The sequence below is a fragment of the Acartia tonsa genome, chromosome 3, assembly GCF_053477335.1.
Source record: "Acartia tonsa isolate MP-2025a chromosome 3, ASM5347733v1, whole genome shotgun sequence".
Lineage (NCBI taxonomy): Eukaryota > Metazoa > Arthropoda > Copepoda > Calanoida > Acartiidae > Acartia > Acartia tonsa.
In genome coordinates, this window is record NC_137262.1 from 52,267,487 (window position 1) to 52,295,209 (window position 27,723).

Genomic DNA, 27,723 nt, shown 5'->3' on the forward strand with positions numbered 1-27,723 from the left:
GAGAATAATTATACTCCATACAAAATTATAATTCAAATTGTTGAGTGTGCTGTAATAACTATTTCTGGTATAACAATTGAATGTCAGATAGGAGAGCAAAAACTGTTTCTTTTTCTTCAACTAATGTAAGATAATATTTCTCAATTGTGGAGATTTAATTTTGTCATCTTAATGTGGTTTGAGTTAAACAACTGAAATGAAATTTGAAGATATTTCAGAAATTTAAAAAGTATGATGGATCAAGAATTTGATTTTTAATTAAATATCCCTTTTCTTACAATAATAACTATCAAATCATACCTTTTAAGATGAAGAAAAGTAATTTAAAAAATTGAACTTTTTTCTGAAAGTAATAAAATGATCATCTATCTTTCAAGGTTAAAAATTTTGCCTAAACCCTAGTTCTTGACTGAATCATCTTCTTTCCAAGTGGGATCTAATTCTTAAAACAAACATCAGGCACAAAACCTTCATTTTCAAGCATTCCCTTACCACAAATATCTCAGTGTTTACTTTACAGTTTGTGTACATAGTGTTATTTAAGAATTCTCATTTGCTAAAATATTTGCTAAACTAAATTGCCCAATCTTAAAAAAAACTTATTTACTTTACTAAAGGGAACTTAACATAAACAAGAGCAAGCGATTTAGATTCTTTAAATAGTGAGGGGACTAAACAAGAAAGAAAGCCAGTGATCTTAGAGCCTTACATAATTAAAGTGAGGGGACTGGACAGTACATGAACAAGAGCATGACATTAGGTCTGTGTTCTAGATGACTATTTGATTTCAGATCTATCTCAGTTAAATGAGAAAATTGAGGTGATTATAGAGTCTGTCTAGATGTCATAAAATATTTTCTGAATAAATTATGTCACTGTAAAATATGATCAAATACTACTCACAAAAGTAATTTAGCCTGAGCCTATTTTTGCATTTCTTACATTTCATGGGTAAATTCTAAATACAAAACAATTCTAAAACAAAGTAAAAGGTACATAGATGTGATTTTTTTATCTTTATTTTAAATTGGTCAAAATAATGTTTAAATTTATGATGAGTTGTAATTGTGTAATTCCTTTCAAAATTAAAAGTTAATTATTTCTAACAACATAATGTAATTACAATTAAACCAAACACGCTACAAAGCATAAATACATAATTTCAAATTTATTCCCTCAGTTCAAAGTTCATAAGCTTAAACTTTTGTCATTACACAACAGAAACTTGGGCCAAGATCCCTAAACATTGAATCTTTGAAGCTTAAATTAAATCATAACAAGGACAGGCAATTTCATTCTTTAAAGTTTATTCATTTAATTTAGTAATTATCTATTTAATTATTATAGTTGGGCAGAATATTACAGAATTATTTTAGAATAACCCTTATAAATATTACTTTTATAATTGAGATAAATCAAGTTACTCTTTAGTCTAACAAAAAAAATAATTGAAATAGACAAAGTGGCTTGTTCAAATAACCAAGCTTTGTGTAGATAAAAAGATAAAATAAAGAAAAATCTTGATAGCAAAACCTTGGGAGAAAATGCTGTTAAAAGATTTATGTTAGTGCATTGTTTCTCAGCTCTATTTTTCAATTTGTATGTTGCCCAGTCCAGAAGAGGTATCTACCAGGATTCAGGGAAGTGGAATATGGGTCCAGGTTAGGTATCCACCAGGATTCAGGGAGGTGGAACATGAGTACAGAATAGAAGGTACCTACCAGGATTCAGGGAGGTGGACCATGAGTCAAGGTTTGGTATCTGCCAGGATTTAGGGAGGTGGAACATGAGTCCAGGTTAGGTATCTACTAGGATTCAGGGAGGTAGAACAAGAGACCATGTTAGGTATATACTAGAATTCAGCAAGGTGGAATTTGATTCAGGGAGGTGGAACATGAGTACAGGATAGAAGATACCTACCAAGATTCAGGGAGGTGGAACATGAGTCCAGGTTAGGTATCTACCAGGATTTAGGGAGATGGAACATGAGTCCAGGTTTGGGTATCTAACAGGATTCAGGGAGGATGAACAGAAGTCAAGGTTAGGTATAAGGGAGGTAAAACAGAACATGTTGAAACTTTTTCTGGCATCAATAAATCCATTTTTAAGTCATTCTTGTTACATAATACACAGTTAGCCTTGGGGCAAACTTTTTATCCCTGATTCTCTATAAATATAAACAGATATACCTCTGTATACAGCATGCCTGCCAATTAGTTGTAACAATACAAATTTCTACACACACACACACACAGATATTGTTAAGACAAACTAGGGTAAATGGGACAAAACAAGATTTAACAGGTTAAATGAAAAACAATAGAATGGATAATACATTTCTATTAGTTCTCTCTCATATCTTGTGATTTCATATATTATATCTAATTGAAAGCCAAATAAAAAAATAAAAAATAATAAATAGTTCATTTAATTTTAATTATGATAGAAAAATTGTAATAAAAATATTAAAAGCATTATTTCAAATACACCGATAAAAGATGTAATTACCCACTTTCATATTTTCCACAGAAGAAGTTGTTTTTTGTTTATTTTTATACAGAATTTACTTTTATCATCATAAAGGATATGGAAATAGAATATTTAATCAGGAATATGAGTTTTCAAAGGATTTTAATTTGTAAAGATTTTAATAGCAAACATGATTTCTATAAAACAAACTTTTTTAGAAGAAATATAATTGAGTCAATTCAGAAAAAATTGTACCGTTTCCCTTTTTTAAGGTTTCTGACTTTTCTTCGAAAACTTTTCAGTGAAATCTAAAAAGACCAACACATCTATAATTTAAAGAAGCTTTGCATTGGTGATGTTGCCAGGTTTTAAGCTATTTTTAATCCAACAGATATAGAAGAAAAGAGAAATAGATTACTCCTACAAGTTATTAAATTTCATTCTTAATCTATGAAATAAGTGTTAGGACCAGTGTTTTTAAGGCGGAAAATTCACTTGATAGTCTAGTAACAGACATTATCTTTTTTTCTATATTTAATTCTTATTTCTTATTAGCCATATTTACTTCAAACCCTTACTTACCCTTTTATTTTTGTTAATGTATTAAATTAATTTTAAGTGTCATTATATCACATTATCAATTTTGACAGACTTTATTCATTAAGTGCAGTCAATATTCTCTAAAATGGCTATAACATTTGGAATGATAGTGCAGCTATTACCTTTTATGATACAAATAAGGATTTTAATTGCCAATTATCTGAAAAGTTTATATCCTTGAGCTAAAATTTTTTTTAAATTTTATAACTCTGCCAACCCTAAATCTTCATGCGGTTTTGAATATCTTTGTTATGATTCAATCCACGCATATAACGATTGCTTTAATCGTTTTCCAGGTCCCATAACTGTGCTGCTAGACCTTTATTTTTTAAAAATCGGTTCAGAAATAAGGATTTTAGAAGCTATAATATTAGAATATTAGTTGTTTGATCCTTATCCTATTGGGGAGTCTGATGGAGGTCAGGAACAAAGCCTAAAACCAACCCTAAGACATTTATAAACCTTCCCTTAAAAGTGTAACCAAATTGGAACAGTATTAGCAAGCTGTTTTCGTTATCGGCCGGCCGGAAATCGGCCGACTTCGGCCGGATTCGGCCGATTAACATAATCGGCCCAAATTTTCTTCATGTTAAGTTTAAAAATATCGTATTCGGCTATTCCTCAGCCGATTTAGTCGTCTAAGGTGGCAAAAAAATAGTCCTGGTCGTAATAAATTCAAATCCGTTGACCAATCTAAAATCCGTCTACTGGTTGTCGCGTAACGATGTTTTTAAAGTTGTAGACATGATAATAATTGCATAAAATAGAAGTAAAATTTAAAAATACCGTAGCCGGTTATTCCTTGGCCGATTTAGTCGGCCAAGGTGGCAAAAAAATAGTCCTGGTCGTAATAAATTCAAATCCGTTGACCAATCTAAAATCCGTCCACTGGTTGTCGCGTAACGATGTTTTTAAAGTTGTAGACATGATAATAATTGCATAAAATAGAAGTAAAATTTAAAAATACCGTAGCCGGTTATTCCTTGGCCGATTTAGTCAGCCAAGGTGGCAAAAAAATAGTCCTGGTCGTAATAAATTCAAATCCGTTGACCAATCTAAAATCCGTCCACTGGTTGTCACGTAACGATGATTTTAAAGTTGTTATAAATGCTGCGTATATTATAAATATAATAATGTCGTCTTCGAAATGAAAATTTTACTCTACGAAAATTTTTGAACTACAAATGTGATTTAGATGGACCTTTTACCATAAAATTACTTTTTCATAAACTAATTATTATTTAACTACCTTTTTTAAAGTAGCTGCAACCATTTTCAACCCCAAAAAAATTATTGACTGCACTTATTATTTATAATATGATTTTTAAATATTCCTAATTGGAAAAGTTTTAGATAATTAATCTTTGTGATGAACAGCTTGCATTTTTTCTTTGAGCTAATATTAATATTGCATAAATGGATATTAAAAGGGGGGAGGCGGGTGTGTCCCTTTTTGAAACCAAAACTAAAATTCAAAGGAATCTGACTGAAAAAAAGTGACAGCAATGAAATTTGGTATGGCAGTCGCTTTAAAGAGGTACAATGAGGAACTGTGATGAAACGGCACCGGAACCACCACTATCGCCAAATTATTTGGCAGGAAACGGCGGTAAAGCCTGTTTCACCACCTCCTTTACAGTTCCACATTGCACCTCTTTAAAGCGACTGTTATTCCAAATTTCAGTGCTATAAATCTTTTTTTAAGTTTAATCATGTAGTTTTGGTTTTAAACACTGTTACAACCGCCCCCTCCCTTTGTTAACTTTGGTCTTTAGTACATTGTGTTAATTTCAAACAAAATACCTAATAATACATTGAGGTTTTATATTATTTTTGTACTTTTGATGAAAAGTTAATATTTAAAAGATGTGTTGTAGCACTAATCCTTTATATTTTTCTAAAATACATACTTAACAACAAGTTAAGTTAAGTAGTCACAGGGTGAAAGGGATGAGCAAATAAATATGTACAGTTTAATAGCTTTTTATGATTTAGTACTTTTGTGGGATGAAATAAAAAAGTTGAACAAATCCTAGAACATGAACAACCAAAGAAAATCTCTTACAATGAAAAGTAATCATCAAATCCAAGTTAAAAGCATTTTCTCTTCAATGTTCAGTTATTTTTATGTATACAATTTGTATGTGTGTGTTTGGTGTAGTTTGTGTAGGAGTGAAGCTTGTGTGTGTGTTGACTGTATGTTTCTGAGAATATTTTTATATCTGCCATTAAAAGTTTTCATTTCCAACAATATATATAAAAATATATACAATTCACAGTTAAATTCAAGTAGAGAATTCAAAAACCTGTATAAACCTGACTAGTACCTGGCACTGACTACTACTTTCTACTCTTTTGTAGCGACTTGGCTGCTTTAAATTTTCCGACGCTATTGGCTGATATTCGCAGACCCAATTGAAAGTCGGCACAGGGTCCCCGCCACGTGGATAAAGTTATAAATAGTTCGTGACCCGTCTATTGTATTACTTTCATCTTGTTACTGATTCGCCAAGAAAGGTAGAGAACAATAGCGTTCAGACTAATCCAGCCAAGTTTCTACCAGAATTTTACTTTTATTTATATGTAAATAGTGTATTATTATAATAATATAACTTAGCAAAAAAATGCTTATATCATTTTTCAATATGGCTCCGGTTCTCAGTCATACTGAAAAATCATGTATCGTAACGTATTACAGCCAGTTTTCTACGAATATTAAAATAATAATCATAATACTAATACCAGTTTTGTAAGCCAGGGCCTTCGCCCTCTTAGGTCTAACAAAACTGGTTTTAATCTTATAATTTTTTCATTTTAATATCCACGGAAAGCTATTACGATGCGATAAATAACTATTTTCAGTTTATCATCACAAGATATTTATTATTCAACATATAATTCTCATGTTAAATCCACTGTGACTGTTGCTCTGCACAAGAAAAACTAAATTGTTGAATCTGCAAAAAAGATATTTTTTTGGGAGCAAAATTTGATTATATATTTGTTTTCAATTAAAAGTAGCAATTTAACTCTAATTGTGAAGGAGTTTCATTTATTATTTAACCTATAAAATGGAATTTTATATTATCTTTGACAGCTTAAAATATGAGAAGCTTTGTTAATTCAGTTCTAATTATCTCTACATAAACATTTTATTCTTTGACATTTTCATAGCGTTTGTTAAAATAAGCTTTGGATACCTGCAACCTACTAATATGATTCCTCATTCAGTAGGCATGTAATTAATTGTGCTACCATAAAAACATCGATAAGTAGCCGAGCACAAAAAATCATGAATACAAATATTGTAATGGACAAGGAGATATAAAGACTATTTGATGATTTGTTAAAGTCAAGAATAATCACGAAACCTTTTGCACATATTTTTTATTATAGGATAGGTATTTATATTTTTTAGCTAAAAGACCGACGGACAGTTGAGTAAATTACATACTGGATGTTAATTGGCAAAGGGAATCTACGTAAAAAAAATTTCAGCCGTCTATCTTAAATACCTGCCGAGAAAATCACATTTACCCCACAGAGTTACGGACTTACAGGCAAAGTAAATAATAGAATAGTTTCACTATTAAAAAAAAGTAGTTACCTTCTTGCAAAGAGACAGAGCTGTGGCAGGTTTGGATCCAGGCAGTTGACGTAAACATTGAAAATACTGAGGTTAGGGTCACAACTATGATTGATAAAGTGGGACAGGTTTCCATAGAAGGCTGCGTCAACCTAAATAATGTTATTTCTGTTTCAGATATGGTATTTGGCAATTTAGGAGGTATTGCAACACAAAAAGAGAAGTATCTCGCCTATCTAATATATATCTTTAACTATTTCTTCTATATATTATAAATATAGCATAGGTAATTTAACATGTGAATAAAAACATTTTAATTAACAAAAGCCTGGATAACACGAACACTTTATTATCATATACTAGTTGTTTTGCCCCTAGTTTTTAGTTCTGGGGGGTCACGGAAACCAGAATATAGCCTAAAAAAAGTCAAAAAAGCATTTTTTCACCTTATACCTAGGATATCATTTAGTTGCATATCCCTGACACAAATCCCTACAATGCTACTTGCTACAATACTTACAGTGTATGGATTATCATCGCCGAGATTAAAGTCCAGATCAAATAGGTAGGTCCGCCCCGCCGCGTCGTAGTCCTTGCCTCGCCTCTCCGCCTCCTCAGAGGTGATCACCTCCCCCGCGTAGGAAACAACAAACATTCCCTCCTTCATCCATAATTGTTCATTTAAACAAATGGACAAAAAGTTATAAAATTTAGTAGCGTTGCTGCTCTATATTTGGGAGCTATTAAATGACACAAATGTGGTTATAGATTTAGTCCATATTCTTCTCCTTTGAAATTAAATTTTAATACTTTAATTAATAAAAATTGAACTTATAGTTATCTAATTATCTTAAGTTTAATGCTTATATTTGAAGTATTTAAATTTTCGGATCTACTGCAGTTCACGATAAAATATTGCTGGTAACGAATATTGCTAAAAATCTATGAATTTAAAAGGCTGCCAGCTGCCAAACGGATGAACGTACAGATCATGCCCGCACACTGTTTTAAGCGGCTAATAGCCATAAATCAATAATGCATAATTATATCGCAGTGCAGAGAAATGCGCGAAAAAGGCCTATTTTACGTGTTTTTTTCTTCAGTGAAGCTTTCCCTGTGCATCATTGGATCTTGTCTATTCCAGATTATTTGTAGGCCTTCTTATACCGCTTAAAATGGTGTGCGGGTATGATCTGTACGTTCAGCCGTTTGGCAGCTAGCAGCCTTTAAAGTTCATAGATTTTAGGCAATATTCGTTACCAGCAATATAGATCCAAATTTTCATTGTATTTTATCTTGACATGAACATTCCTTGATTTTCTCTAGTGACTTGACACCCCATCCACATCCGTTGCTTGTTCTAAAATAAAAATAAATCTAATGTTTATATTGTTAAACATATACCTATTCTCAGCTTTAATAAAAAATGTCCTATATAGGGTAAATTGATAAATCTTAGTGAAAAATCTTTGAGGTATTTGATATCATAAATATGTACCACAATGAAAATCAAATAAAAAAGATGAATGCGAGGTTCTTCGCTAAAACTATTTATAAAATATTAAATATAACTCCTCAATTTTCTTGAATAAATGTTTTATAAGAGCATTAGTTTATTTGTCTTATATGGAATTTAAAGAAAACAAACACTAAAGCATTTCTTTAGAAAAGGAAAATTTTGATTTTAAATAACTAAATAGTTTTTAAGGATTCTACCTTTATACATCAATCTATCTCGATTCTTTACCTTCAGTTTATTTTATTTAATGAACCAAAATTATTGCTTAATTTAATCCACTTACCATTAATAATCAATATCTTATTTCCTTCATTGGCTGAGAGTATTTTGTAGAAAAAAAAAATATAATTATTCAGCATTTTTTATACAAAGGCCTGTTTTCCATAGCAAATAATTGTTGAAAAATTAATGGACCAACACAAAGTTATTGTTTTGACAGTATTTATCTACTTTGTACCTAAACCTATCCATCTATCTATCTATACCTGAATATGACCAGCTTGACCGTCCTTCCTTTCTTTACAACTCTATTTCTGCAGGTGGGTAGACACTATCTATCCATCTATCTATCTATCTATACCTGAAAATGGCTAACTTGACCGTCCTTCCTTTCTGTACAACTCTATTTCTGCAGGTGGGTGGACACTCACATCTAAAATAAAATAAACTTAAATCCAATATGTATGACTAGCGGTTACGCCCCTAAAGGCCTCTAAGGGACCTTAGAGTGGTTAATGAGGAGAGGAAGTCGAAATCCCTCCCCCCCCCCACACTCCCTTGAAAGGGTTGTGGACTGGTACCCTCCCCAAAAATAGTTTTAAACCTTCCCAGGAGAATCATATCGGTACAGCAGTTACGGATATCATTCGGTACAAACAAACGCATACTTTTATATAAGGATTGTGAATAAAGCTAAATATAGCCTTGAATAACCTTACCAACAAAAAAATTATTTATAAACATTAGTTTTGATGCTAAATTTGATGAAATACGTAGTCATTGAATTTTTTAATTAAAAAATCTATTGAATTATGTATTTTGAAAATTAAAACGAGTTCTCATTATATAACTTTAGAATTGAATTATAAGTAACCAAGGATCTAAAGGGATGAGATAATTAATGATAAATCAATGTAAATTGTAAATGCCAAATTATGACAAACAAAATTACCCTTTTGCAAATTAGCATCAATTTGAGTACAGTTTGGTAATGTAGAATTGTACCACCTAATTAAAATTTGAAGACAACAAATGAGAGAACGTGATAACAAAATTTCGGAGACCAGTATAATGTACTACCAAATGTCCCCTTCCTCCCTACCCTGGGTATGTCCGTATGCTCTTAAACGTAAAAAGCTGAGAAAATAAAATAGATTTAGATGTTCTATTACTTGCCTTACCATAACAGATTAGTATTTGCTTTGCTGCTTATGAATATAATTATCACTGTGCTTTTTAAGTTATCTCCTTCTAATTGGAAAAGGTATGGTCCATGGATGAGCAAGTTTAAAATATTATGAAAGTTAGAACATTGCATGGATATAGGAATATGTAAATTATCATAATCGACAATCCATGTACTTTAAATATCAGCCAAGAGCGTCGAAATATTAACATAGCCTAGTTGATACAAGAACAGAAAGCAATTTTCTAGCAGACGAAAAAGGTCCCCACCACTGTACTGGAACCAGGTAGTTGACTGGGTTATACATCTATACTTATACATTTATTTGGAGAGAGAAGACAATGTTACTCAAATTATACTACATCCCTTCATTCTCCCAGCACAAATTTTGCACACTAGAAATGGGGAGACGATGGTTTTAAAGTCAAGAGTCCTATCCCCGGTTGCCTAGTATAAAATAGGAGACTGTCATACTATGTATCAAAATCTATTAACCTATCCCTGTGTCACTGGCATGAAAGAGGAGACGATGAGAATTTGTTTCAAATTACACAGTCTTATCCCTAAATCTCTGACAAGAAAGTGAAGACGGATCGAATTTGTGTCAAAGTCGAAAGTAAACTTTCTGAAGATTTTATTTCATTGTTTGAATTGAAGACAATTAGGACTTAAAACAATATTATCATTCTCTAAACTTCAAGGACGTTCCCTCAATGTCAACAAAAAAACCCGCCAAATTGGACTTGGACCTACCCTTTATAATGCTTTATCATTAGTGCAGTAATAAGAAACTTTTTTTTATCAAAGCTACTCTTTAGTTCATTACTAGCAACCTAATCTATGTCTTCATTTTACAAATTTACTAATAAATAGGATCATTGTTGTTTTTGTGTTGACTAAAATATTTTCATGTATAACAAATAGAGAAATGTTATGATATTACCAATACTGAACCTCATCCTTAGGGCAGGTTTATTTCTTTTATCCAACCAAATGAATGGAACCAAAAGTATCAGAACATTATTGTTTACTTTAATAATGTAAGAGAAAGTTAACATTTGATGAAAATATTATGGTAAAACAAAATATCTATATAGAAAAGGAAAATTTTTCTTTATATCTAGTTCATAAGTTTTAAAATTATCATTTGTAATTGAAATTAGAACGTTCCTAAAATTAATTCCATTTGATACAAAAGAATTTCCTATTATTTTTTTTCTAATTATCAAAAATAAATTTTAATGAATTTATAATTAGGTAACAATAGTGTTATAAAAAGATGGTATAAAGAAATTGGAAACTTAATTAATAATCTTTTCTTCTCTATTCTAAATCATATTTGTAGCAGGGCTTGAGATAAGATTGTGTTAGTGATAGAAAAGGTGCATTGAATATTTTCATTTTTGTGGTTTCATTTAAAGAGATAAGTTACAATTAAAACCAGACAAGAGATTTCTTTGGAATAAGCTTTAAGTACTGAGGCTTTTATAGAAAATTCATCATAACATCCAACAGACAACCAACTCTTTAATTGTATAACCTTTGTCTGGAAATCCAATTTGTGTATAGTATTGCGCCTGTTTATGGGCCAGGACATTCTCCATACACTCACTATCAGTGTAATGCACCATTCATAGTTTTTAAGAGTACAATTTTGAATGTTTCAAGTATGACGCTGTTAGGTCCCGACTCGAACCCACTAACTCCCCTTCAGCAAACAGACATGCTAATATTCAAGCTATTGACCTAAGCCTCGGGGAGATAGGGGATATTCGGCTGTTTATTACACTAATCCATAAAGTTTTATAAGAACGTTTTCTAATTCTTTAGCTTAACAACTTTAGGTACTTATATCGAATTTTCATTCAATGATCATTTCAATACTTGCTACGTTTCGAGCAATTCAAGTAATTTAATCTTTAATTACTTAACTCCTTTTTTTTTACAATTTTTCCTTGTCCCTGATTTTCATTAGTGGAAAATAAATATAAAACAGAATCTACTAGACTTCTAAGAAAAAATTAATTTGCTCTTTGATTTTTAATAAATAATATTGCTAAATCTTAATTATCATTCATATGTGTCTTCATAGGATAAAATACTGCTCTGATCCTTTTTGGCAAACGGTATATGGTTCAGTTAGTATCTTTTAAATATTAAATAACTATTATGAATTAGGAATTAAAAACAAATAAGTTGACATGCCTAACTAATATTGTCAAATAAATAAATTAGGTCAACCTTAACTAGTAAATAGTAGGTAATGCATAAATAGAATTAACATTAAGTACCTATTATCTTTAAGTCAAATCTACCCTTACAAACGTTAAGTTGATCAGTAAGAAAGCCATAGCGAGCACAACTTCATGTTGGGAGATAAATATTTCAATAAAAATTCAAAATAAAGTATCAAAATGTAAAATATAGGACGGGCTTTTTAAAATATTTTAATCCATGTTCTAATCCAGCTAAACCAACCAAGCAGACTACGGACGTCCGTCAGACTGTTACGATTTTTTGTATTTATTTTGAGGTTATTTCAGACGGTAGGGTGCTACATATTGATATCAACATTGTTGAGCTTGTAAGTTTCAGAAACTATTTCTAGCTGTTAAAAGGTGGATTTCTTTACACGAAAAGGCCTGTAATCTTTTTATCATTTTAAATTGGAAAACTTAATTAGTGATAAAATTCACTACTGCACATCCCTCTGAATTGGCTAAAGCTAGGAATGCTGATTCATTGATTCAAAGGCTTTGCAAGATACTTGCTTTAATCAATTAGACAAATTATGTATAGAGTATTTCTATAGAGGTTTTATGTTAAAGATACCTTTCTTCAATAGATGTATGTTTGTCCATCAAAGTAAGTCTGTAAATAAATCAAAATCCCCTTAACACTTTAAAATTACATCTTTAGTGATTTAGGATAGGCGTTGTTAATGAATCTTGTCAATGTACAATGTACATTGTACATTATTATTTCTGGTTTTTAATTAGTCAATTGTTTAATTAAATCTACAATAAAATTGTTAGATGGTCTACATTACCTCTAACTAAAAAGTTAATATGTATTCTATAAATACATCCCAAACATACATAGCAAGGACTAAACTTTCATTTCAATTAAAACTTAAAACAGAAATTGGATTAATTTAAGATGTTAACATAACAAGGAACAATGTGTGCAGCAGTGGTGCATTTTAGTTAAACTACAAAAATACCATACATATACAATATACTTGTATATATTCTAGCGGCACGCGCTCCCAACAACTATTGTACAGAAAGAAGGGGTAGAAAAAAAGGGCCTAAATCCTTTCTGGGACCTAAGTTAAGTTTTCTAAAATGGAGAAATCAATGGGTTCAGTAGTCATCGAAATATTTATTTACAGACGAACAAACCCTTACTACTTTTTATACTAGAATAGAATATATATATGCAATATGCATCTTTTTAACAAATGGTCACATTCTTTAGTGTTTTTTAGACCTAATAAAAGTGTTTGATACAATACTGTAAAGTATCTCAAATTCAAAAATCAATTTGGCTATTTTTATAAAGTAAAAAGAAGTAAATTATAGAGCAAATGCAATTCTTAAAGGGATGGCATTCATAAGTTGCATAACTCTATAGATAATAAGAACTTATGTAATTATTCTGAAGATCCGCTTTTTAATAATGCAGGCTTAGGATAAGTTGTTTAAAAAAATAAAAAATCTGAATATTTTGTATCGTTCATGTCAAAACATGTGGAAAATAATTTTCACATCCAGTACATTTAGAAGTTTTTAAAGGCTCTTTCTGTAAGGGTAACTTTCATAAGTTTCAAATTATCTCGTTCAAATCTCTCTTTAAAAACTTATGCATATCTTTTCAATTTTTTTAGTTTGTCCCTTATCATAATAAATCGCCCTATCCTTTTTTTATAATTGAGGATACACCGCACTAATTTACACAATACAAAAGCTCTTTCATCAAAACGTTTTCATTTAAACCTATTCGAAGGATAAATGCCAATATCCCTTCATTTAGGAGCGTAGCCTCATTACAACACCCCCCCCCCCCATTTTTTTAGAACTTTCAAAAAACACCTTATTTTAGATGCTGCTTTTTGGTTAGGTTAAGTTATGTAGGAGTCAGATGTTAGTTCTTATAGAAACTAGAAATAAAGGGGGGTTAGTGGTCCTACAAACAATTAATGGATATTGTACATGATAAATTAATCATTGAATTATAATTCACAACACAGTACAAGAGTTAGTAGGTAAATATTGTTCTTTTTTCTTTAAAAATAATTTATTACAGAAAATGCAAGAAAACCGACATTTCAGAAATAGGCAGGTATAGAACTTCTAAGGTAAAAAAAATTATGCCATTAGGATAGGCATAATATTGTCAAAAATAAAACTTTTTAAATACAATTATAAAGTTACCATTTCTTCTAGTATAAAACATGTACATGATTAAAGTGCACAAAAAACTATTGAGGCGTAGGAAAAAATTATTTACGTGTCCTCGTATATGCGTGTGGAAGGAAACTGTAGGGGGTTGTCAACACCCACCATAAGATGGAAATTGACAATGTCTCCTTTTCCCTTTTTTCATCCCCTCAAGGATACACCCTTTAGAAAACCCTGTACACGCCACTCTGTACAAGTATATTTTTCATAGACTTATAAAACTAGATTTAACATTACAAAATAAATGTGAATATATAATTTTCTAACAAAACTTTAAATTAATATACTTTTTCTCTCCTGAGGAATAAAAGTCTTTGAAATTAGTTTCAAACTAATTCTGGCTAATTTATTTTCAACAAGTTTTTTCATTCCAAAAATTGCCAAGATTTAATATACACAGATTTAAGCCCAAATAAACTTGTAATTCATCAAATAATACATATAATTTGTAATGATTTAAATTTTTTGTTTCCCACTACTTTCTTTTCAAAGCGAAGCTTTTCTATATTTAGACTTGGTCCGCCCGTTTGTCTGTAACAGATAGCTCTCATGTTTTTAGTCATTTAGAATTTTTAATCAATTTAAAATTTCAATTTCAATTACAAATTTTGCATGGTGATTCCTGTAACAGTCAGTTCCGTGCATCCATTTGAAACAAAATGATTTCAACTTTTTTGACAAATATTTCTTGAAGGATATACAATGTATATTATACATACTTTACATATCCGTTTGATTTTTAAAATAATAGTTCTGTAGCATTTGCATAGCGTAAGTCATGTGTTATAATACAGTGTGTTTTTTTTATGAGAACTTTTTTGGTAGCAATTTTGCCCCACTTATAGTTATCAGAATTTAATAATTAATGACTTATTTTCTTCGTTTTGTAAGGCAATTAATAGAACAACAAAAAAATATTTCAGTTTTCATTTAAAAAGTACAGTAAAATCTAAAATTCAAAACTTAGGTGTCAACATCTAAAAATGGTTTTAGCGCATTTTTCTTATGCCTAAATCTTCTAAGAAAAAAATTAGATTTTCTGTAGACGACTTTGGGGGGCCAGTACTCCCTCTCTGGTTGAGATATGACCTTTAAACTTTGATATCGTTCTAGCACATGTCCCTAATAGTATCTGTTTACATTTTTAGCTCTATATCTAAACTTTGAAGTGTTTTGCAGCCATTCTTGCAAAAAGTTGAATATTTGAGCATAAGAAAAATGCGCTCAAACCATTTTTAGATGTTGACACCTAAGTTTTGAATTTTAGATTTTACTGTTTTTTTAAAATAAAAACTGAAATATATTTTTGTTGTTCTATTAATTGCCTTAAAAAACGAAGAAAATAAGCCATTAATCATTAAATTCTGATAACTATAAGTGGGGTAAAATTGCTTTCAAAAAGTTCTCATAAAAAAAAACACACTGTATATAGTATCAGAACACACTCATGCATATAATCAAAGGGAATAGTAGTTTTTGAAAAATTGCGTAAAGTTGTTAATAAGCTTTTAGTCAAATGCGCTTATTAAGTCTAACTGTTCCTAATGTTGATCAAACGCATATTTTTAAGAGTTTGACCTAATGAGCGCATTTGACTGGAAGCTTTATCATTAAACGAAGTTCCCAAAGTTAGAGTTTAGAATTTTTAATATTGTCACGCAACAAAATTAAAAAGCAAGATTAGGTGATAGCAAACTAGCTATAACACTTTAAAGGAAACCTTAAAAATACTGCTTTCAAATATCTATCTTGTCTACGTTGTCATTTTAAAAAGATCACATTAACTTGATTCCGTAATATTAACTATACTAGCGGGTACGCCTAAGTGGCCACTAGGGACACTTGAAATTGGGGATTTTTTTTATCTTTTTCTATGGGCGATTTCTCTTGGGAGGGTGGTGGAACTCTTCCCAAAAATAGTTATAAACCTTCACTAGACCTTTTACCCTGTTCATAATGGTTAAGTGGTTAGCAAGATCCTTCGGCACAGACAAACAGAGATTCTGTTACTTTATTATTAGGATGATTTTAGCTTACCTTTTATTGCATTCATAAATGGGGAAGCCAACATTGAGCCTGAGCTTTCCATTTGCTGTGTAGGGGAACTCATAACCAGCCTGGCCAGGACAACAGTCAGAACTTTAAATAAAATATGTAGGTAATTGAACAACAAGGATTATAATGTTCATAAGTATAGAGATTCACGACGAAATCATAGAATTACAGATTGTAGAGCAGATATTTCAATAAAGAATAGTTTTACTAGAGAAAATCAAGACATTTCAAACATAGTTTATAAATTAGGGATGGCAATCCGTCTAATTTTTTGACCGGATTCGGATTCTTACAAGAATCCGTCCAAAAATAAAACGGATTCTCCGCGGATTCCGGATTCTTATTTTTGACGGATTCCGGATCCGGATTCTAGCAATATTTAAAAAAAAATAGATGAAGGGATACAATTTTATCGGGTACTGGGTAGAATCTAAAGCTGCGTTTTTTTATAATATTTTCACAATAGCTTTTCTACTATTTCTAGACCCTACAGCGGCCAAAACGACTGGCAAAAATTAAAATATATATTCGGACCAAAAAAACTCAAGTCGCTTAATTTAGCCAAACAATTAAGAATCCCAATCAACTATTAAAAAACGGATTCCGGACTTGAATTCCAAAATTGGCCAAAAATTGGGCGGATTCCGGATCCCGAATTCGGATTGCCAACTCTAAAATATAAATTCTTTAATATTTATATTTTGTAGCATAACTGACAGACCAACGGACAAAGTTAATTATATACTGCATGCGCATTGGTATAGGGAATCGTCACACAAAAAATCAGCCGTCTATCTTAAATAACAGTCGAGATAATTACATTTCCTTAATATCGTTACTCACTGACGGACGTATGGACATTCTTTTAAAATTAAAATCTCTCATAATTGTAGAATTTGAGTAAAGTTTATAAAACAAGCTTAAAGGGGGGAGGCGGATGTGCCACTTTTTAAAATCAAAAGTAAAACGTGCATGATCTCAGCCCATAAAAGAGTTACAGCTCTAAAATTCTGCACAGTAGTTGCTTTTGTGGTGAACAATATGGAACTGTGAAGAAACGGCGGCGGAACTGCCACTCCCGCCGAAAACTGCCAAATTTTTTTCTGCCTTTTCTCGCCATAATTGACAATTTTCAATCATCTGAGATAAACTTTTTTTTTCATAAAAATTTCGCTTATATTTTCCCTTGACACTTGTAAGATTTTACACTTCTTGTTTCAAAAAGTGCCACATCCGCCTCCCCCCTTTGAATAAAACTTATGGATTATCTATCTCACTCAGAACTTTATTGTTTTCGTTAAAAAGTAAACCATTTTAATAATAAGAAATAGTTTTTGTATGTTTTCTTTCACAAATTAGAACTTGCGTTACTTGATTCATTTTAATTTTTTTCTAACAAGGGTTCTAGAAATCATTTAATTCATGATATTTTAGATTTATAAGGATTCATTAGGTTTTGCCCCTACACTCTAGGAACTTACACTTAAGTATAGCATAAAACCACCCAATTACAGATAAAACTTTACATAAATTCAAAATACATAATTAAATTAAAACCCTTACTAAGTTACTACTTTGACATATGTATTTTAAACCTATTATATGTATTAAGTTTTTATTGCTTGTCATTTAAATAAGCCCTGGGATGTTTTGGGCCATTTTATTTTAAATTTATGTCTTGGACTGGTTTTAGACTATTTCAGTTCCTTTTTTAAAGAATAAAAATCTTATCTTTCATTAATTCAGTATGTACACTATAACAGCTCGTTGAGTGTATAACTTTTATAGCTCTAAAACGTTAGTTGGAAACTTTGTGATCGTCCAAAAAAATGGAGAAAATAATATATATATAATTTAAATGATTATACCTGCCATTTTTACAATCAGTGCACGCACAGCCAAGGGGAGGGTCATCGGGAATTTCGATTCCCTCAGTTGCCTGAAAAAAATTAAAGGTATATATATTGTCAAAATAAGTTTTCTAAAAATATACTTGGAATAATAATATTATGCCATTGCAAAAATTGTCGTCAATTTTGGTTGCTAAAATGGACATCATTTATTGGTCGGTTCGTACATCCTGTAGGAGGAGAGGAAATGGAAAAAGGAATGGACGGGGATATTGTTATTTTAGCCAACTACAAGTTTCACTTTATTATAGAATATGATAATCTTGTGTAAGATTCAAGTAATAATAAATCTATTTTTCTAAATATAATATCTGTCATGAAAAATTCTATAATATTCAGAAGAAAATATTAACTAACAGAAAAGTTGTAGGCATACAAGGAATTATTTCAGTTACCACTTCCCTATCCCTGTTAGCTACACTCTCAAGTGTGTCATCACTGACCTTGTAAGCATTGATATATTCCATGGTAGTTGGAGGACCCTCGAGATCAACATCATTAACAACAGACACATACGCATCCTTCTCCACCAGATTTATCTTCTTTTCCCAGGCCTAAAGTAGCAGATTTTTATTGTATTTGTGAGCGTAAAAGCGCGCGAAATTTGTAGGATTGTTCTTGTATTTGTGAGCGTAAAAATTGCGCGAAAATTTTGAAATTATTCTTGTATTTGTAAGCGTAAAAGCGCTCAAAACTTTTAAACGTAAAAATTGCGGGAATTTTTTAGGATTGTTCACGTATTTGTGAGCGTAAAAAGCGCGCAAAATATTAAGATTTCCCGTTATTGTAAACATAGGCATCCAAGGGGGGGGGTAAAGGGCCATTTGGCACCCCCAAAATTTTGTGAACAATACCCCCCCCCCCCCCCCCAAAAAAAAAATTACCCCTACCTTGGGGGTGCCGTAGGCACCCCCAACGATTTTTTTTTTGGGGGGGGGGGTAATTACCCCCCCCAAAATAAATGTTCTTTAAAAAAAAAATTTTGGGGGGGGTATTTAACCCCCCCCAAATTGAATGTTCTTTAAAAAAAATTTTAATGAAAATTTTTTTTGGGGGGGGGGAGGGAGTAATCCCCGCCTTCCCCCCCCCAATAAAAAAAGTCATAGTGTGACTCGAGCCTTGAGGTGTAATATATTTTATGTTCCTCGTTTGGTCTCCTAATAGTTAATGAAAAGTATATCCTAAATGGCTTTTGATAGTTTATTTTAGGATAGGTTTTATTGGTTTAGGTGATTGCCCCACATGGTTAAGCAATTGGCCCCCCGCAGGGGCTAGAAATAGGAGAGAAGCTTGTGTGAAAAAAACGAAGAAACGCCCCTTAAAGAGCGTTGCCACAAAAGGGACTATACCCCAATATAGTCCAACCAGTTAAAACAGTTCTTAACCATGATAACAAAAAATTTAATAGTTTGATCATGTTTTATTTGCTTGGGCCTTTTTAAGGGCTAAAACCATCCCGGGGATCTATGATGTAATTGTAAAGCACTGAAGATTCCATAAAATAGATACCTAACTAAATTAAATATTTCATTAAATAATGAAAAAGAATTTCTATAGGCGATGTCAGGAGGATGTCAGGGTGTCTCAAAACTAGTTATAAAACTTACCAGGACCTATAAGACGCTTCACTTTAAAGTATAATCATATTAGTTCATTGGTTAGTGAGTTAATTATTGTATTTTTATGTTCTAAAGAATGAGATACTACTATATATTTGAACTAGCGGCTTTTTGGGGGGTTGGGGGTGTCCCACCCCCCAAGAAAATAGCTTAAAACCACCACAGGACCAATAGGTATTTACCCTGAAGAGTAGAATCCGATCGGTTCAGTGGTTACCGAGATCTTAAGGGACAGACAGACAGACAGACGGACAGACGGACAGACAGACATCGTTCTACTTTGTATTATAGATAGTAGTGGCGCCCTTAGCATCTAAGAACTCGTGTTTTCTAAAGGGTAAAAAGGGAGGAGAAAAATAGCCTAAAACCACTCAAAGGATTGACCTATAATAGTGAGGAACCATCATGGGATCTATGTGAAGCTTTCCTAAAAAGGAGAACTCAGTATTACAAGTAATGAAATCTGAAGCTATAGTCAAATAAACCTTACTTACTACTTTATGTTATAGGATTAGATTAATAGGTGCTTTTTTTACATAATTAAATTACCCCCCCCAAAAATTTTACCCCCGGGGTAAATTAGTTTGGGGGGGGTAATTACCCCCCCCAACAGATTTGGGGGGAGTATTTACCCCCCCAACAGACTTTAGGGGGGGTAATTACCCCCCCCCAATCAAATTTTACCCCAGGGGTAAAAATTTTGGGGGGGGTAAACAAAAATTTCGGCGCGCTTCGCGCGCCATTTTCCCCCCCCCAAACACGAATTACCCCCCCCTACAATTTTTTACCCCCCCCCCAAAAAAAAGCTTGGACGCCCCTGATTGTAAAGTTATAATAAGTAATTAAAGAGATGTTAAGCTTAAAACACTCATCAATTGTGTTAAGAATAACCATTTTCTTGTTGGTTTACAGGAATTCTTATGCCAGGTTTGAAAATGAAGAGACTATTCTTAATTCACTTAATCTACTATCAAAGCAACATCCCCTATTTGTAGATGAGCTTCTAGATTAACTCTCAGAAAATAAGTAGATAAATTTATAATATTTTGTTATAAAATGTCATTAAATAATGTAAAATTTTTACACATTTTAGTTATCAAATTCTTAACGTGTCCACGTCATTAATAAAGTTACTGGATAATTATCAAATAAGTGCAGAGGTGATATTTTGAGAATTTCATTAACAAAATATCATAAATTTTGTTATTTAAGTATGTTAAGAGACAAAAATATAGGTAATTTATTTGTAGTAATTTATTATTTCTAAAAATTAACATTCAATAGTCGTAGACTTCTATTTTTGGTGGTCATAACTCCCAATGTCCGTTAGTATATAATATATACTATATACAGAAGTTTTTTTTGTAATTATCACCTACTATACCTAATAAAGATAATCATCTACTTATTTTATCGGTCTGATGGTAATGCTCTGACGAACATAAGATTTCTATACCTATTAGTTTTTTTACTCGGCTGCTATTATAGATAACTTGCTGATTTTTTTTTTATAAAAATCATAGGCGTCCAAGGGGGGGGGGTAATGGGCCATTTGGCACCCCCAAACGATTTTGGGGGTGCCGTAGGCACCCCCAAAATTTTGTGAACAATACCCCCACCAAAAAAAATTACCCCTACCTTGGGGGTGCCGTAGGCACCCCCAACGATTTTGGGGGGGTATTTACCCCCCCCAAACCATTTGGGGGCGTAAATACTCCCCCCAAAATAGAAAAATTCTAACAAAAAAAATTTTGCGCGCATTTTTAATACTAAATTTTTTATAAAATTTAAATTACCCCCCCCAAAAATTTTACCCCGGGGGTAAATTTGGGGGGGGTAAACAAATTTTACCCCTGCCAACAGATTTCAGGGGGGGTAATTAACCCCCCAAGCAAATTTTACCCCCGGGGTAAAAATTTTGGGGGGGGTAAAAAAAATTTGCGGCGCGCTTCGCGCGCCATTTTACCCCCCCCAAAACCAAATTACCCCCCCCTTAAAAAAATTTTACCCCCCCCAAAATAAAAAGCTTGGACGCCCCTGATAAAAATCATATAAACGCTGTGCAATGGGTAACTACTCTATAGCACAATATATCCATCTGTCTGTCTTTCGGACATGCTCACTTTTTCCTACATATTGCATAGTCTGTTCTTGTTTAATTACAGCCAACTCACAAGATTTGTTTCTTAAACTACTGAATAAGTTGCATAGGTATAATTTTAACTACTCATAAAACATGAAAAAATAACAACAATTGGCATAACATCATTGTATGGAAAAGAAACTACCCTAGGAATTATAGATTAGCTACCTAAGCTACAAAAGAAATATTTTTCTTTATTTAGGACATAAAACCAATTTTGGTTGTCCATATTTTGGCAGTGAATTGTTTGACCCAGTCTTATTCCTGTTATTAATGATTCCAGAATGATAACAAACATAGAAATATTCTATTGACACTTTCACCATTAGAATCTAAAAGAATTATAATATTCTTTGTTTCTCTATTTGTTTTTATACACTAAATCTTAAATGTTATGTACTTGACAAACAATTTTTGTAATATTATAATAAGCTTGTTCTTTAAATTTTTTCTTTACTTGTGGATACGCCCCTAGAGGCCTCACAGGGCACCACGTTTCATTGGTTAGTTACAAACTAACAAACCAGCATCTTATTACTTCAAACATCGCATTCACTAAAATAGTCAGAACCAATTACCTAAAAGGCCATAGTTTTATATTTTTCATATCTAAAATCAACAGCTCAAAATACAACTTTTGTAAGTAATTTTCTATAATTATCTCTATTTTGTAGGTGTCCTCAAGTGTGATTAACAATTCCTGTGAAACCATCACCAGGTTAAATTAGCCATAATGGATTTTTATCTCCCTTTAGATTCTTAATTCTTAAGTATTGACGCAAACATATATTAAAGTCATAACATTAACATTAATTTAGCTAAAAACGCACAAAATTGTCCTTCAATAAAAATTCATTGATGAGATTCTTACCAACAGTAGAGTTGTAGCAAGTTTGGTTGTTTTCATGTTAAATACTTATAAGTTTGTTCTTCAATATTTTAGTTATACCGGCTTTGTTCTAAAGGATGAGGAGGGGGCAAATGAACGTCCACTTTCATTTTAAGTTATAAGGAAAAGGAAGATTTTTAGAGTTGTATTTTTTTCCTCAGGGGCGACTTCTCTTGTGTGAAGTACCCTCTACTAAAATATTTATAAACCTCCAATGGACCTTTAAGGCGGACAGAAGGGCAGAAGATGAGCATACTATTACTTTTATGTAAAGATAAGTACAATTATATCATGTAAACTACAGGAAATTTTTATTAATAGGACAAAAATATTGCTTTAAAAAAACACCCTGTACATGATATAATAATCTAAACTAATGTGTTGTTAATAATACTTGTTGATATTATAAAACAGTACATACCTACATCATTAGATACATATACAATATACATAGTGTTGTCGTGAAGCCTTAATACGACTAATCTTTCAATTAACATTTTTCATTCATAGCTAAACAAATTAGATTTGTATAAAAAGGTCTTCTTACTAAGTGAAATGTAAGTAGGTGGCGATTTAATTGGATAATTAAAATATACTATAGGCAAACATTGAAGCAAAATTATAGCAAATTGTAGCAAAACCTTAAGAAAAATTGAATTTTTTTGGCAAATTAAGTCAATATGAGCAAAAGAGGTAAATCAAAAGTCATTTTGGTTTATCGTATTTTTTGTCTATCTGTTGATCGTTTCTATGATAAGAAACTACTTAGTAACACTGTCTAAGTTAAAATTATTAACATGTTTCATTTTCAAACCCACTGATTACGAGATGATAGCATTAAACCCCACCCCTTCACATTTCTAGTTTATTTGCCAATTTGGAATAAACCCCAATTATATGGTGTAAGATAGAATTGACTCCTTTGTTAATTAGATTAACAAGAAACCCTAATTATTATTGCTCTTAATTCTCATCTAGCATATAACAATTATTATTTCTTAATAATAGAAACTTTAACAATTATGTTTATAGCTAGCCAATGTATTACAAAGTGATATGTCTAATAGTCTATGTCAATGTCATGTATCATTTTTTGCTTTTTAAAGACCTAGAATAGGGTCATTTTATAAAACGACCTCGCACTTTTATCATCTTAGGAATTAGGTAAAATAGCAACGCACCAACATATAACCCTATAATTGCACGATCTTTGTCTTGAAGTCCTTACTTTTTATAGTAATGAGTTGAGCTTGTTAATGGGTAAGGACATTCCCCCAAGAAATAATATCAGAATGCATCATTTTTAACATTTCTATTACGACCAAAAGAGCGCAGCAATATAACATCAACTATTCATTTAACGAAAAAAAACCAGGAGATTATTATACAGCAATAAAATAGGCAGACTGTATTAATGAAATTAAAGTAAAAGAAATGTTTTCACCCTTAATCGTAAGACATTTTGAACTTGATTGAATGTAAGGACAAAAAAAAAACAGTTTTAATGAGGATGTGCTGCTAACCAATATTTATTTAACTGAACTCAAATAAAAAAAAATAGCCAATTATTTTTTATTAGTTATTTATTTAAAATAAGATAATCTTTGTACTGTACAGTACATGGAAAAATTCTATGATCTATTTATTTTACTAATATCCTTTTTATAAAGAATCTTTTTCAAAAAGATTATTTATGTAAACACCATCTGTTAAACTAAGAAAGTTATTTGTATATCGCATATTGTCTCAAATTACAGTTAAAATTGACATCCAATATGTTTTAAACTTAAGTCAATCATGTATATTTTCTGAAATAATGGTAGAAAAATCTGAACTATTTTATCTTCTTTTTTAAACCTGGAACACAGATTTCTATAATTATAAAGTATAAAAATTATATTTTAGTATATAAGAATTAGGATTTCTTAATGCTTCTATCTACAACGACTAAAAAGCGTGGCACCTCTATTATAAGATCTTAGCAAGCAACTCTATTCAAAAAGTACTTAAAAAAACTGATATTTTGACCAACCCTGTTCTTCAATGGTAAAAACACTGTTACTTTCATGTGCAAAAATAGAAGTATGAACAGTTACATAAAAACAAAGTATAGGTAATAGTTTTATAACAGATTAGGCATTCACAAATTTTGATAAAATTCTCACACATATGTAAAACATAGTGAAAGTTTTAGAAAAGAAATGTGAGAGGTTTGTAAAGGAATTTCTATGAATGAACAAAAAAAGAAAAGAAAACGCTTTACTAAAGTCTAAAGAACATTAATTAAAAAATCCCTTTGTCTTTACCTATTACTTAGATCACTCTTTTTATGTCTAATCTTTCATAGATTAATAAAGTAGCTATTTAAACCATTAAACCATCACTTTCAATAATGGATATAGAATACGTGGACATAATGACAGGAGAAATTTTTATCGTCAATTTAGGTTGCTACTATAGTCGGTTCCACGCCAAACGTAGAAGTCCCAAATGTAGGAGTGGACAAACGAGCGCTGCGGCCATAGGCATTATTTTGTAGACAGGGGTATAAAAAATTTCAAAATTTTCATATTATTAAAATAGCGGACACTCCTAGGTTTTACTTAAGCAATGTCCACTCCGACGTTTGTCCCACTCCTACGTTTGTCCACTCCGACGTTTGGGACTCCTGCGTTTGGGACTCTCGCGTTTGTCCACTCCGACGTTTGGGACTCCTACGTTTGGGGTAGGACCCTATAGTCCTCAGTTATTGGTCAGTACGTTCCTCAAGTAGGCAGGAAGGGGATGGGAAAAAGTAGGTGGGTGAGTGGTATAATTTTTTTAGCCAGCTAGAAGAAATAATTTATCATCGTATGCGAGAATCTCTCACAATGTCCATGTATTTTATATCCAATCTTAACCTAAAAGTCTTTTTATAATAATCTCATTAGATTGAAGCAGTTATTACTCTTCAGAAACTTACACAACCCAACCTAATCCTGGAAAATTTTAATTTTACAGTAATAAATGAACACCCTTTTAAAAAGTTTATAGTGAGATGATGCAAATTGTAGAGGGGAGAGAATATCAGTTTTTTTATGCACTATTATATTATTATTATGATTCATGAATGTAGGAAGGGTTGTCTTTTTGGTCTCACTATTAAGTTGACACCTCAATGGAGAACATTCAAGTTTTTGTTGTCTTCCTTTAAATGTTCTCGCGTTAAGGATGAGATACAAAGCTCAAGTTCATTTACATTAAGGATAATTAGGTATTATAAAGAGATTAGAGTCATGCCATATTAAAACAATATGGCGTCTGAAAAATAATGTATTGAACTTCTTAGAACTTACTATATTTAAAGATAGAAAGGGTGATGGAGGGTAACAAATATCACCATCACAGAACCAGTACATTCATTGAAAAGTTTAATGAAGTTACAGAAATCTTAATTTTTAGACAGTCATACATCGTTCTACTTTATATTAACCCTTACAGATCGGGCCCCAATTCCCACCTTAATAGATCGGGGGGGGGGGGGGGGGGGGGGGGGTAAAACGGCGGTTGGCGGCGCAAATTAATATTTTTATCTGTTTATTATTGCTCAATGATTTACCAAAAACAATTATAGGTCTCTAGCTGTAATAGAAGCCACGATATTCATGATATTTGTCTGTAGTAAAAGCCGGACAAAAATCGGTCATAAAGTCGGTCAGGGAGCGGTCAAACGGTCATAACAACACTTTTTTCAGATGGTCATTGGTATCTAAGTATTCACCAAAAAAATTTTAGGTTTCTACCTTATACACAAAAGTCATAATGTAGAAATTAAGATTTATTTAGAATTTTTTCTAATTTTTTTGCTACCCAACTGACTTTGACCGGACACCACGACCGACACAGACCAGATATCCTAATAAAATCAACTCTTGCCGACGTATAATTACTAAACTTTAAAAGTCATGAAGTTACAGCTCTCCATCTTACCTACAAAAAAATGAGATTGAACCCGATCTGTAAGGGTTAAGATGATGTAAATGTATTCAAACCATCTTCCACCCTTTGAACTGTAGCTAAGTAACTCATTCCTTACTGTAAAGTATGAATGAATAATAATGTTCACCTTAATGTCAGCCAGCTGATTTCTTCTAACTTTGTCCAGTTCTCTTAGATTCAGCTGGAGGATTATTTGGGATACTCGTTTCTCATTCTCCTAAAATAATTTGATTTTATCAGGGAGTGAGGGGGCACATTTGACTATAAATTTCATTGGTACCCAAAGTTTTATAAACACGTTATCTTAATTAGAATTCAATTTAAGATAATATGCAGAATTAACTAAATCCAATTGTCAGGAAAGGGGGGGGGGGGGGTAAAATGTGGTGACCCGGGTCACGACATACCAGCAATTTTATTTTGGATGCTACACCCTTAGTTTTAGAGATAATTGGGTAAATTCTTTTGGGCTGGGTCACTAATAACCCCAAGTTTTGGTATCTTTCAAAAAAAAAACGGCGGCGGGACCGCCGCTCCCGCCGCCACCAAAATTTTTTTTTTATTGCATTTCTCGCCGAATTAGGCAATTTGGAATCATTTGAGACCATGTTATTTTTTTCAAAAATTTTCCCCCTTACAAGCAACCCTTTTTCAAATTCTCGTTTATCAAGGTATATCTTAAATTCAGTACTTCTCCTGTGCTTTTGAAGATATTGGAGCAAAATCTTTTTTGATGGGTCAGTAATAAATATTTGAATAAAAAATGGCGGCGGTGCTTGTAAGGGGAAAAATTGTTGAAAAAAATAACATGGTCTCAAATGATTCCAAATTGCCTAATTCGGCGAGAAATGCAATAAAAAAAATTTTTTTGGTGGTGGCGGAAAACGGCGGCTGGCGGCGGGAGCGGCGGTCCCGCCGCCGTTTTTTTTGAAAGATACCAAAACTTGGGGTTATTAGTGACCCAGCCCAAAAGATTTTACCCAATTATCTCTAAAACTAAGGGTGTAGCATCCAAAATAAAATTTCTGGTATGTCGTGGCCCGAGTCACCACATCTTACCCCCCCCCCCCCCCCCTTTATTTGGCCT

General features: G+C 32.0%; 1 protein-coding gene across 1 annotated transcript in view; it reads right to left on the bottom strand.

Moving 5' to 3' along the window:
- The window catches only part of Su(var)3-9 (Suppressor of variegation 3-9), a 55,670-nt gene that overhangs the window by 11,784 nt on the left and 16,163 nt on the right, over positions 1–27,723 (bottom strand). Inside the window, exons 10-17 of the mRNA XM_080154521.1 lie at positions 26,764–26,853; positions 18,451–18,561; positions 17,966–18,036; positions 16,080–16,181; positions 8,755–8,826; positions 7,965–8,015; positions 7,176–7,314; positions 6,677–6,807 (exon numbers count right to left, since the gene is read on the bottom strand). Of these exons, the coding sequence (XP_080010647.1) occupies positions 6,677–6,807; positions 7,176–7,314; positions 7,965–8,015; positions 8,755–8,826; positions 16,080–16,181; positions 17,966–18,036; positions 18,451–18,561; positions 26,764–26,853 (767 nt within the window). The remainder of the gene's footprint in view (positions 1–6,676; positions 6,808–7,175; positions 7,315–7,964; positions 8,016–8,754; positions 8,827–16,079; positions 16,182–17,965; positions 18,037–18,450; positions 18,562–26,763; positions 26,854–27,723) is intronic.